General features: G+C 50.5%; 1 protein-coding gene across 2 annotated transcripts in view; it reads right to left on the reverse strand.

Moving 5' to 3' along the window:
* The window catches only part of ST8SIA2 (ST8 alpha-N-acetyl-neuraminide alpha-2,8-sialyltransferase 2), a 67987-nt gene extending 62014 nt beyond the window's left edge, over positions 1–5973 (reverse strand). For both annotated transcript variants that reach the window (XM_068991393.1, XM_068991392.1), the window contains exon 1: positions 5876–5973. In XM_068991393.1, coding sequence (XP_068847494.1) covers positions 5876–5973 — 98 coding nt within the window. The remainder of the gene's footprint in view (positions 1–5875) is intronic.
* Positions 5974–14055: the final 8082 nt, after the last annotated feature.

Raw genomic sequence — 14055 nt, forward strand, 5'->3', positions numbered from 1 at the left:
ACATAATCATTGAGTCCATCTCCATAGGATACTGGGATGCTAAGGGTATACAGAGGAGGATCAGCTACACCAGACTGTCCAAGGAAGGTCTGGGGTCCTGGAATGCTTTGCTGAGGAGGTAATACTAGCTCTGAGCTTTAAAGGAGGAGTCAGAGGGAGGCAGGATGGATGGGGTGGGGTCAGGAAGAACAGTGTGTGCAAGAAGGTTGTTCCAGAAAGCAATAAGTGCGCGTGCAAAGGCACAGTTGCCTGAAGTCATGGTACGTTCCACTGAACTGTGAGCAATGCAGAATGGCTGGAGCCCAGGGCGACTGAGGAGAGAGGCAGGGGCCAGATCATGTATTATCTCGTATGCCACACTAGAAGCAATGGGAGCCTTTATAGAATTCCACCCTCTCTGAGAAGTATTTATAATTTGTAATCTACAACGTCCCCAATTTGTAAAACCTAAGCAATTTTAAAACCTAGCAACCCTGCTTTACAAGGGGAAAGAGGCCCTGAGTGGCGAATTGGTTTCTAAGAAGGATATCTATTTACAATTTAAATTTGATGCTAGGAACAGTTGGCAAGAAGGACTTGGAGCAAGTCAGTTAAAAACCAGACTTTCTTTCTGTCCTATTTTATCCTCCAATCATGTTTATACTTGAGCGAAGTACACAAGGATTGGGGCGAAGATTGGGCTTTAAAAAAATAAAAAAACGTTGCCTCGTTTTGTATAGGTATGTGTGTTTCTTACGGAGTGCCTGGACTGCAACTGTCCAAAGTCATTTCCTTTCATTCCCCACCTGGACTTATCCACCAAAAGGTGCACCTCACTCATCCTTGGCTGATGGCAGTAGTTGCCAGCTCACGGGTTTGATGATCAGAGCTGGTTCATTCATTATCTTCCCAGACAGCGTCTGATGTCTGCCTGGGGTGCACCAGGACCCTGGCCATGATGTTCTAGATGGCATCAGTTCTGACCAATCAGATGTCCGTTCTAAGAGGGCGGAGCCCCAGAGGGACCAGTTGTTAAGCATCTTTACTGTCAGCCCTAGTCCAGGAGCCTGGATGCTCAATCGCATGGTGTGCAGAAGTGAGGAAGGTTCATTCAACTGACATCGGAATCAGAGTTGCAATGGAATGGGAGTTTTCCCTCCTTCAGAAGCTCTAGTCCCAGGCCCCACCCGAGAGTCTGGGAGGCTCAAGCCCATGGCCAGCGGACTTGTCTGCTAACCAGGGGACAGTGCCACACTGAACCTGACCGGACCGGGGGCACTTTTGGGAGACGAGCCCCAAGTCCTTCTCAGTCTTCATCACTCACCTGCCCTCATTCTAAACTGCTGGCGTGCGGGTGGTTACTACTAAGTCAGACCACATCCTTAGGGAAACTGGGCCTTTGGAAAACAGGGGAATGAGTCAGGAAGCCCAGATCTGAGACCTATTCTGTAATGCTACTACAGAGGGCAAAGAATTCAGAGAAAGGGCAGTCTAGGGTGTCAATCAAGACAGGGACTTTGGCTTCTCATAGAATTAGGGTCACTGGGTTTATCATGAGCGAGTTATACAGTCTTTCAGAGCGTCAATGTCTTCACTGATAACCTAAAGGTAGCCACAGTACCTAGCTGGTTCCAAGAAGTGTGGTGAGGACCGAGTAAACTAGCGCTTCATTTATTTATTTTAAAAGTCATTTACTGACTTCATTTTTTAAATTTATTTTTTGATCTTATCATGCCAAAAATAATCCTGGGGACATGTGAGATCTTAGTTCCCCAACCAGGGATCAAACCTTCACCCTCTACAGTGGAAGCACGGAGTCTTAACCACTGAATAGACAGGGAAGTCCCCTGAACCAGTGCTTTAAAGCAGTAAGTATGGTGTCTGGCACTATTTGTGCTCAACAAATAGTAGTTCTTGGGGCCACTTGGTAGGGGACCACTGGGTTTCCGCAAGGATGACATGTGTTAACATCTACAAAACCTTGGAATAGCTCTTGCTTCAAGCACTCAATAAATCAATAAACGTTAATGACCATCATGGTCTTCATCTTTGCCATTGCCATGCTTTCTATTATTATTACTACTGGCTACATCCTCTTTGGGGCTTCCCAGGTGGCACCAGTGGTAAAGAACCTGCCTGCCAGCGCAGGAGACATCAAGAGACATGGGTTCAATCCCTGGGTCGGGAAGATCCCCTGGAGGAGGGCATGGCAACCCACTCCAGTATTCTTGCCTGGAGAACTCCACGGACAGAAGAGCCGGGTGGGCTACAGTATCTGGGGTTGGAAAGAGTCAGACACGACTGAAGCGACTTGGCATGTGTGCACGTCCTGTTTGTCCAGAGTTCTGTTATTCTTTTATGATTAGAGAACTCACTTGGGGACTGGGGCATGGGTTTAAAAGTGAGGAGACCAGCTCAAACGAGCAGGCTTGCTCTGTCCTTAACCAGCCAGGGTGTAATCTTGGATAAGTGAAGCTACTTCTCTGGGTCAAATTTACCCCAATTACAAAAAGAGAGGAGGTTTTTTAGGCGGAGCCCTGCACGCCCTTCTTGTTCCAAGACTGTGAGTTGTTAGTTCTCTGAGGATGCCGTGCATGTCCATCGCTGGGCCAGACCCCAGGGGGATATTTATCCAACAGATGCTTACTGAATGCCTTGTGTCAGCTTCTGAGCCCACCATGGTGGGCAGGACAGCCATGCTCACAACTCTCTCTTGAAGGTTACACTCAAGACTAAAGCTCAGGGGATGATCAGAAAAAGTTTGGCTTATGACTTTGTCCAGTGGACTCTAAAATTTGGGGGTGCTGCATGAGTTGATGGGAGCTTTTACTAAAGTTTCACCCAATCTCTGATTGAGAATTTGAATTCACTCTTTGAAACCTTTGCAAAGAACCCATCTTTTTACATTTTCTTTTCCCATTCAACTGCGGGGAGGCACTTCCACAAGCAAGTAAGTTAGAAATGGAACTGTGAAAATCATTACTTAGCAAGAGACGTGTCTCTAGGGAAGCAGCCCCTGGAAGAAAGCCGTGCCCTTCGCAATCCCTTAGACGATTCCTTGGGCAGGACAGAACTTCTGAGAACACCACATCAAAAGGCTTAATACTAAAAGGAATCAAGAGCTTAGCAAAAATGTACCTCAGTTTTGTTCCTCTAGATAACACACATGAAATCGTCTTTCCTCTTTTACTTCTCATTTGTTAATCCTTGGAAAATTTACTCCAAAAAGAGATTTTTTTCCCCTTCCTTCCTTCTTAACAGATCACAGGGTCCTACCATTGTCTTCCAGAAACAGTCATCCTTTAACAGAACCCCTATTTTCTCCCAGGGACCAGCACTGGCAGGTGATTTGCAATCTTCCGGAGCACAGGTCAACATAAAGTTGGGGAAGGGTAGGCAGGGTTGGCGCCATAGCCCCAGGGTCTGAAGTTCGATTCCGGCTCTCCCGGGAAGGCAGGGCATAGGTTGGATTGGGGCTCTCCCGGGAAGGCAGGGCATAGGTTGAGGAAGACAGGAGTCGATGCCTGGCGCCCCTCACTGGCTACTGTGCCACGGCACTTACTGCACTGAGCCCCCGCTGGCTGTCCAAAGTTGGGGTGCTCCCAAAGATTACATAAGTGACTGAGCTTGCAACTTGGCTTGTAAGCTTGGATCCCAGTCCTCTGCTCCATGTTCTTCCTCCCCGAGTTATGGCAGATTCCAGATGAGTGAACCATGTGTGGGGCAGACTGGGGGTGGCACTGGAGGAGGGCTGAGGGGGAGGAAGCCAGGGGTCAGCCTGAGGACAGGGCCACCGGAGCTTCGGGGCGGGGCAGGCAGTGCCACAGGAGGTACCACATTTGACTTGTTTGACAATTTTCCCCACAGTGGGCCCAAGCAGGAATGCGCCCCTTCCCCAGCCCCAGTGAAACAGATCTAAGGAAACACACCCACAGCAGAGGAACCCTGGCTTTTAAGCGCATGGTAAATGCCCCTCTTAGCTCCCATCCTGGAGCTTATTTCTGGATACCCTATTGAAAAACCTAAGGTGGGGAGTGGGTTTACAAGGTATTTGGCAGGAAAGCGCAGCATTATATGCAAAGTGATTTCCTGATCGCGTTTTAAAAATTAAAAAGTCACTGGCCTCTAGGAGAAAATTCGGTAAAAGTTCAGTGGATGGACAAGCGACCAAGGCCTGACAGCGCCCAGCTCTTAAGTTTTCCTAGCACAATGGGCAGTCGCTGTTCCTTCCCTCGCAGGTCAAGGTCAGCAAGTGGCCTGGGCCAAGCAGAGCCCACATCTTGGGGAAGAATGGGGGTGTGTGTGTGTGTCGGGGGGGGGGGAGCCGAGAGGAAGGCCCTCCCCACCGCGTTCTCCGTCACCCCAAAACTTGTCCTGCCGGATTTCCTTGCCGATCCACAGTTTTGAGACGAACAGCTACGGAAAGGAGTGTTTCTCTTATCTCCGCGTGGGAGCCTGTCGTGTATTACGTGAACAGTATTTGTGAAAGTTTTCTGAGCTCTTGGAGAAATCGAGGAGGAGGAGGAGGGAAAGGAAGAGAGCAGTGGAGTTCCCGGAAGAAATTCTGGGGTTCCCAACCCGGGCAGGGGCGAGGAGCAAAGGCGAGAACAGGCAGTGGAGCCCGGCCCGGGTTTCAGACCTTAGTGCCTTGGCATTCTGGGCCAGGGCTGGCATTTCCTTGCGGAGGAACCTGTCGGCTCAGCCGGCCCTCAACTATCGCCGAGAGTGAATGAAATACCCAGCGGGACAACGGAGGGGCGCGCGCGGCGCGGGACCAGCGGGAGGGAGCCTGCCCGAAGCTAGCCCCACGGAGGAAGGGCACTCTTTCTGCCCACTCTGTGACCTCACTTTCTCTCTGCCCTGGGCCAGGAGGCTCTCCAAAGGGCCTCTCAGAACCCTGGATAGCCCCTTCCCCACACTTGCCCACCACGGGGTGGAGGTTCTTTGTGGAAGAGGGCTGGCCAGCGTGCGGGCGGCCGCGGGGCGGGGCGCGAGCCTCAGCCTCCCGGACCCACAGCGGGTGCGTCCCGCGCCGCGAGTGCGCACTCCTCGAAGTCCTGTGCCAGGACTGGGGCTCGCGGTCCCGCCCTTAGAGGGGATGGGAGAAAAGCGAGGGCGAGACCGTGTGCCTGGGAACCCCTCGCCCCCGCCCCGCCCCAAATCCCAGCCAGGACACGCGGGGGGCGGTACAGACTTTGCCCAGAGGTCTCTGTCTCCGCGACCAGAGAGCAGAAGAACCCGAGGGAGCAGGGGGCGCGGCGGAATCAGCTGAACGTCCAGAACCAGGTGAGGGTGGGGAAGGGTGTCAGGGGTGCTGGGCTCCCGGGCAGGCGGGAGGCGCGTGTGCCCATCTGGGTGTCCTGGGGAACCTCGCCTTCCCGGGAGCCCGCGGAGAGCCCCCGCCCTTCGCCCTGGCCCCGGGGATCCCCTCCCCCAGCACAGAGATCCCCGCGCGCCCCCTGCCCACTTTGCTAAGGCGAGAAAGCGGCCGAGCCGGAGACAAAGAAACTCCAGCCTCCTCCACTCTCGGCCTCTCCGCCCGCCCCAGACACTCCCCGGGGCCCTCCCTCGACCCCAGCGACAACGCGCGAGGACAGGCCAAGGAAGGGAGGCAGGGTGGGCGAGTCTGCTTCCCTACGCGGGCCAGCTGGAGGCTGCCAGTCCTCCCGGCCCGGGCACTTCCCGCGGCAGCCGCGCCCCCGCCCTCCGCTGCGCAGACAGTCCCGGGCCCCCGGCACCGCCACCCCGGGTCCAAATCATTCCCCACCTCTCCTGCCGAGCGATAGGGGGGCGCGGCGCGCAAACAAAGCGGGTGCAAGGGTGGATACAGAGTGCAGGGGTGTGGAAGAAATCCCGCCCGGGCTCGGCACGGGCCCCGGCGCAGCTATTTATTTACCCGATTTCTTCTTCGATCTCCGAGATGTCTGCGAAGATGAGGAAGACCACGAGCAGCGTGAGCGCAGCCAGCATCCAGCTCCGGAACTGCAGCTGCATGGTGGGTTCGCGCCCACCGGGACCCGCGCGGGCCGGCGAGAAGAGCTGGAGCTGGGGGGCGCAGCGGCAGGCGCCCGAGCCTCGGCGCGCAGCCGGGCAGACACGCTGCGCTCCGGGCGAGTCCGGGCCAGCGGCGGCGGCGGCAGCAGACAAGGGTTGCTCAGGCGCGGCGAGCCCGCTCGCTCGCTCTCAGTCGCGTCCGCCCCTCCTCTCCACTCCCCTCCCCTCCCTTCCCCCGCCCCGCGCGGGGCTCAGCGCGCAGTTTGACAGCTTCGCTCCGCGCCCCTGCTCTCCTCCTCCCACTCTAGGCAACTCCAGTGTCCAGCCTCCGGCCTTTGCTTCGCCCGCCTGCCTTCTTTTCGCTCCCGAGGGCGCTGGAATGTGGCCGGAGCCAGCCACTCCCCGCTTAGGGAGGCTGGGCTCAGGGCACCGCGTGCGTCCGGGTACCAAGCGGAGCCCCAGGGAAGAGCGCGCACCGCTCGGCGTGCCCCGCCGCCTGGCAAACGCCCTCCCTCTCTCAGTCTTTGTCCAGCGCCCTCGGTTTCTCGCAAAGTTTTTCCAACACAAAGCCCAACACCTGGGAACAGCCCCCGACGCGCGGCGAGGAGCTGGTTTCAGCCAGGCAGATGTTTCAGCAGTTGACGAATTAGGAGCGGTGGTGAGGGAGGGGGAGGGCAGAAGACACCCGAGACAGGCCAGCTTCGGCGGGGACGCTGATTGCAATTTGCGGGCGAGGTGCTCGCCCCCCACCCCCGAGAGAAATCAGCCCCGCCAGGCGGTCCTCTTGGTCTCCATTGACAGACCCAAGGAGACTGGGTCCAGAGAGGGCTCGCTGAGTTCCTTTATTGGGGCCCTGGCCAGAAGCCCGAGTCCTGCCGGAGTGGCTCCTCTGTCCACAGCGGCAGACACAGCGCTCACCCTGCCTGGGCCCTCCGGGTGCTAGTTCTGAGCTGGGTTTCATCTTCCCAGCTCTTGCCCTCTTCGGGCAAAATCAATACCCCCCGGGTATTGATCTATACCTTGATCTAACTGTCTGCTAGAAAATTTGCTTCGCACGAGGATTAATACTCCCCTCTCCCGCTGAATAGTTTACACTTCCCCAGCATTAGACAGCTTAACTCAAATTACATTTTGCATCACCCATTAGCCTGGGGTGGGAAGGGCCCCATTAAGTTTTACAGGAATTAGATAATTACCCAACTTTTCTTCTTCTTGTGCTAATTGTAAACAATCCTGAAATCAGAAAACTTCCCAGAAATGATCAGCTGGCTAGCAAAGGGAGGTTACATGCAAGGGCCTCTCTGGAAAGCACTGGAGAATGAATGGGAGAGGCAGCTCGGCTCCCCCACACGGAGCGAGGTCCCAGAGGGGCTTGGAGCAGAGATGACTGCGGCGACCCCTTCGGAGGAGCCCTGGGGTGGTACGAATTGACCTTTATGATTTCTCCTCCAAAGCACTGGCTGTGCTGAGTCCTTCTGCCTCCTTGGGTGTAGGAGTTGTATTTGATATCATTTAACCTTGTTTTTTTCTGAGATAAATGGTTCGGATGTTGGAAGAGGAGCAGGCAGAATGGGAGGCAACTGCTATGCTGCTCCATGTTTCAATCATTCCCCCATTCACTCCATCACTTGGCAACATTTACTGAACACCTACTCTGTGCCAGGCTCTGTGCTAGGAGCTAGAGATGGCCTACAAAGAGGCACACGTTTTCTGCCCTCTAGTGGTTCACGGTTCAGGAGGAAGAGAGACCTGCACATTTGTAGTAATGGAGACTACAGAGAGAGGCAGGATCCATCCCTGGGTGGGGAAGATCCCTTGGAGAAGGGCATGGCGACCCACTCCAGTATTCTTACTGGAGAATCCCATGGACAGAGGAGTCTGGCAGGCTACAGTCCATGGGGTCGCAAAGAGTCAGACATGACTGAAGCAACTTAGCACGCATACACAGGGGATGTGAGCTGCAATATAGCTATGGTCTCTTAAATGGCTTACAATTGATCAATGGGATCAGCCCTCTCCCCCCAAAGCAAGAAGAAATTGGCTGGCCTTTACTGTCTGCTTCTCTACCAACTACATTCTTACTGTGCTGAACATCATGGAGAGGTTGCTACCATCCTTAATTCATCCCAGTTCAGGTAAACGCCACTGTTATAAGCACTGCTAGGACAGTCTATTTCCATTTTCTATTAGGTGACCTGTGTTATCATTCCAGTGTCAGAAGCTTCCTTTTTTGGACTCACTTGAGCCAGGAGGAACAGAAACTTGGTGAACTGTTCCATCCCTTATAGCAGGGGTTCCCAGCCTCCAGGATCTAATGCCTGATGATCTGAGGAGGAACTGATGCAATAATAATAGAAATAAAGCACATAATAAATGTTATACACTCGAATCATCCTGAAACCATCCCCCCCTCCCCCCTCCCCGCTGCCCTGTCCTTGGAAAAACTGTCTTCCACAAAACCGGTTCTTGGTGCCAGACAGTTTGGACACTGCTCTCTTATAGAGAAATCTTGTAACCAGTCCCACAGAGCAACATTCTTCAAATATATCTGCTGGGAAGTAGCACTAGCTTTGTAACAGGGAGTTTGCACCGAGAGTCATTGAGACGGGATTTCACTCGGAGAGCTGCAGGGAGCCCTTATGATAGTTGATCTTGGAATGCTGTCCCTAAGCACTTGGGTTTGAATCCTCATGAACCAGCTGCTCTTACAGTGGTCTGTGTACATTCACTGCCCCTTGCAGCTCTCTCTGAAAACTGAGTGTGTTCCTGGGATCTGGAAGAGAAAGAATGATTGGATAGGAATTGTCAAGTCTGCTGGTGCTGGGTAAACTGTGAGTGGGCACATGCTTGGCGCTAGCTTCTTTTCTTTCTGAACACTCTGTTTACACGTTACTTTTTCCTGCCTTGGTTTGTCAGAGAAACTAGAAGGTCCCAAAGTAATCATGACTTTAAGCTAAGTCATTGAATGTTTGGGTTAAAATATAGGAGTTTATGGGAGTGGCAGCAAGTCAAAAGTCATTACCAACCAGTAACATTTTAGCTCAAATTAAAGAATCCACCTGCCCATGCAGGAAATGCAAGAGACAGGGGTTTGATCTCTGGGTCGGGAAGATCCCCTGCAGTAGGAAATGGCAACCCATTCCAGTATTCTTGTCTGGAAAATTCCATCGATAGAGGAGCCTGGTGACCTACAGTCCATGGGGTCACAAAGGGATTGAATGACTGACCACTCATGCATATCAAATCTATCAGCTATTCAGGCACTTCATCAGGTCCCCAGGAATATTTAATAGGAAAAGAGGAGCAGGAAGCAGAGCCCCAGAGGGGTCGGACAGAGTCATACCCAGTCATGGGACAGCCCCTTCTCATCCTGACACTAGCTAAGGGCTTGGCTCCCCTTTCGGGGACCAAGAGTGGGACCTGGCACCCAGAGCTGAAATTCAGGGAAATCCCAAACTGCAAGTACCATTTACACATTTAACTAACCCTCCCCCACAAGGTATGTATGTAAACTTTCACCAGAACTGCTTCTCAGGTTCTCAGAAATCTTGGCAGTCATTCACATGGGTCCCTACCTTCTACATTTGAAGAATCTAAGGCTCAAAAGAGCGAAACTGCCATGATGATTCACCCAGCAGAGAGGAACTTTTAATTCAGTCCGCCTCCCCTGAGCCTCAGCAACTTCTGGGATATGATTGCCAAGGGCCCCTCTAGCACTCCGGGCATTACTAAATGGATTTGTAAGCCTGCATTGGCTTTGAGTCTTGCCGTATCCCCTTAGTTCTGGGATGTCAAGATAAAAGGAACAAATTTATCTTCACTCCCTGCACACTCTTCATCAGTAGAAACACCATAATCATAAATCTCAATTTTCATCTTTCCACATGGAAGAGTGTAGGCCTTTCAGTCAATCCAAACTTGTTTTTATAACTCAGTGATATATGATAATTTTCCCATTCAAAACTCTGACCTGGTACCCAGCAGCTTTGAACTCTCTGAAAGCAGTTTAGAGTGTTAAGAATCTGCCAGGTGGCATTGAAACATGTATACTATCAAGTAAGAAATGAATCGCCAGTCTATGTTCGATGCAGGATGCAGGATGCTTGGGGCTGGTGCACGGGGATGATCCGGAGGGATGATGTGGGGTGGGGGGTGGGAGGGGGGTTCATGTTTGGGAGCTCACGTACAGCCGTGGCAGATTCATGTCAATGTATGCCAAAACCAATATAGTATTGTAAAGTAAAATAAAGTGAAAAAAAAAAAAAAGAATCTGCCAGGTGGTAATGATCTGACTTCGTCATCTCTGAAGCAGAAGCTGTGAACAGCCATACCTGAGGCAGAGTGAGGTAGGGGTGGTGTGTGTGTGTGTGTAGAGAGCTGGAATATTATAGCGAGAGCAGACAATGGACGAGACAGAGGAGCCTGGCGGGCTACAGTCCGGTGGGTTCACAAAGTGTTGGACACCACTGAGTGCACACACACAACCACAACAACAACAAGACAAAGTAAAGGGGGCACACTTGCGTTTCACTTATAGCTTTTGTGAATGGCAACATTGTACATTAGTCAAAGTAAGGAAGGAAATGTGTCCAGGCAATTGCTCTAACTGTTTCTGGGATTATCAGCAGGAGATCTTGCAAGGGCCTTGGGAACTGCTCCCCAGGGAACTGGAGATGCTAGCAGAAAGTGGGGAAATGGTTCATTTTTGTTAGGAATTTTCTAATCCTTCAAATGGTATTAAGGGTGATTTTGTCTTATACGAAAGACGAGAGAACTCATGTATCAAAATTTTTAGCAGCTTTTAATATTGGAAGAAAATGAAATGGAACATTTAAGCTTTGGGTGACTGACTTTCAGTGTAGAAATCTGTAACCATTCAACTACTGACAAAATGTTGAAATTATATTATAAACATTTAGGGGCTAGGAATCATAAAAGTTACTTATCATAAACCATCTCTGGCTTAAATTCTTGACAATGTGTTCCTGTGAAATAAGCAAATGATTTCCTAACTAGATAAAACTAACAACCGAATCTGAAAAGATACGTGCACTCCGATGTTCCTTACAGCAGAATTCATGACAACTAAGACATGGCAACGACTTAAATGCCCATCCGCGGAGGAGCGGGTAAGAAGATACGGTGTGTGTGTGCACTAAGTCACTTCAGTCGTGCCACCCTAGGGACCATAGCCCACCAGGCTACTCTGTCCATGAGATTCTCCAGGTGAAAATGGTTTGGGTGACTGTGCCCACCTCCAGGGGATCTTCCTGACTCAGGGATCCAACCCACATCTCTTCCATCTCCTGCCCTGGCATGTGGGTTCTTTACACTCGCACCAGTAGGAAACCCAAAGAAAATACAGTGCATATATACAATGGAATATTACCCAATCATAAAAAAGAATGAAATAATGTCTTTTGCAGCAACATGGATGGAGCTAGAGATTGTCATGCTTAAAGTGAAGTAAGTCAGAGAAAGATAAATATATGATATTTCTCATGTGTGGAGTCTAATTCTGGAAAATGATACAAATGAACTTATTTACAAAACAGAAGTAGATTTGATGATATTGAAAAAAAAAAAAAAAAAACGTTTACCAAAGGGAAACACGTGGGAAGAGGGCAAATCAGGAGCTTGGGATGAATATACACACACTATATATAATATATACTACTATGTATAATGTATAAGGATCTGCTGTATAGCACAGAGAACTCGACTCAGTACTCGGTGATAACCTGTATGAGAAAAGAATGTAAAAATGAATGAATCGGTGTATAACCGAGTTACTTTGTGGTACACCGGAAACTAAGAGAGCGTTGTAAGCCAACTATGGCCTGAGTCGGCCACCCCTGGCCCTCAATCTGTGTCACTTCTTTTAGCCCCTACCCTTTTAAAGAAAAACAACAGGGAAAAGAAAGGACTAAAAGAAAGTTTTTAAAACTGGCCACATCTGTCTGCGTCTGTCTAAAACTGACTTCTGCATCTGTCCACTTTGTTCTGAATATGGTCATGTGGCCACACCTAGCTGCAAGGGAAGCGTGAAACAAATCTTTATTCTGGTTTTTAACTAGTGCTCTAGCAAAATTACACACATACACAAAAAAATTAAGGTGAACCAAAGCGTGAAGTCAGGTACCAGATGGAGAAGATTAACCAAAAAGGAGGACTTCACTTTGCTGTATATTTGAAACTAACAGAACTTTGTAAATCAACTATTTCAATAAAAATAGGTTTAACCAAGAAAAAAAAAATCATACAATTAAGAATAAAGGCATCCACGAGAACAGTCCTTTGTCAGACACACATGCTAAAAATATTTCCTCAGGGTCAAAACAAAAGAATGCCCTTTCTCTGTTCTGACCAGTGCTTCAGCGAAATTATCACTGAGGTCACAGAATCAGCTTTCTCTGTGCTCAGAGTCCGGTGTGGCCCTCTCACCCCTGACACCCCTGGAGTCGTCCAGGAAACTGGCCTGGGTCAGTCTCCCTGGCCCTCAGTCTTGCGTCACTTCTCTTGGCCTCAGTTTGCATCGTGGGCCTGCATATTTTCAGAGCTGGAAGAGTGGATAGAGGCAGTGACTGGCCATTTATTTACCTAACAAGCATCGCTGCATCACTCACCTTGTGTCTGGACCTCCGCCTGGGGATGTAGTGGGGATCTGTAGGCATAGTTTCTGATCTTGTGCAGCTTGGAGTCCTGAGTAGAAGGCCATTTACAGCTGGAAAACCCTGGGACCCAGAGTCCAGGAGACTCGACCACACCCCCACTGCTAATTTCAGGACTGGAACGGAATCCAGCCCCCCTGTCTCCTTGTTGAGTTCAGTGCTAGCTCTCCCGCATGTAACCAATTCTACGTAGTTTTTCATGACATTTCAATGAGATTGTAAATTCTTGTGGGCCACGGATTTTTGTTTCTCGTCTGGTCCCATGTTATCCATCATGGTAGAAACCAACTCAATACCTGTCTCAGCCATGGCTAATCTCAAGCCACAGGCCATCACCTCACTGAAGGCAAGGTTGAGAAGAGTTGATGTGGTATTTCTATCAGGTAGAGACCACACATGAAATAATCTCAAGAACATAGGAAAAAGGTGGAGAATAAAGTTAGGAAGTGCTGCCTTGCGAGTATGTATCGCCTTTGTTTTTAATATAGTTAATTTAATGCAAGTTTATATACTTTTGGAGCTTCCCTGGTGGCTCAGGTCATAAAGAATCTGCCTGCAAAGTGGGAGACCCAGGTTCAATCCCTGGGTCAGAAAGATCCCCTGGAGAAGACAATAGCAACCCACCCAGTATTCTTGCCTGGAGAATTCCATGGACTGAGGAGCCTGGTGGCCTACAATCCATGGGGTTGCAAAGACTTGGACACAGCTAAGTGACTTTCACCTTATATACTTCAGCGTTTAATGATGGCCTTGTTTAACAGCAATTTCCAGCTCAATACGGTGACCAGTGGCAACAGGAAGCTGCACAGTCACACCCACCTGGTGAACAGGCTGGTGAAACACCAGTTCTGAAGTGCAGATGAGAGTCTCCAAAGCTGTGGCAGCATTCATCGTAATATCCACCTGCTGAGATCTCCTCACAAAACCCTGGCTAAAGGGGAATGCCCCATGGCCCCAAGTGGGTTTCTTGTACAGCATCCCATTAGGAGTCCTCTTTTGCTGCTGCTGCTGCTGCTAAGTCGCTTCAGTCGTGTCCAACTCTGTGTGACCCATAGACGGAAGCCCACCAGATCACCCATCCCTGGGATTCTCCAGGCAAGAACTCTGGAGTGGGTTGCCCTTTCCTTCTCCAATGCATGAGAGTGAAAAGTGAAAGGGAAGTCGCTCAGTTGTGCCTGACTCTTAGCGATCTCATGGATTGCAGCCCACTATGCTCCTCCGTCCATGGGATTTTCCAGGCAAGAGTACTGGAGTGGGCTGCCATCGCCTTCTCCAAGTCCTCTTTCACTTCTCCTCAAATGTATTCTTCGTGGTTGGACACCTTCTCTTCGCAGTCCCCCCAGGACAGGCTGGATGAAGCAGATTGGGAAAGTTTCAGAAGGACCAAGAGACCAGTGCTTTTGGGAATATC

The sequence above is a fragment of the Capricornis sumatraensis genome, chromosome 19 (genome assembly GCF_032405125.1).
Source record: "Capricornis sumatraensis isolate serow.1 chromosome 19, serow.2, whole genome shotgun sequence".
Classification (NCBI taxonomy): Eukaryota; Metazoa; Chordata; class Mammalia; order Artiodactyla; family Bovidae; genus Capricornis; species Capricornis sumatraensis.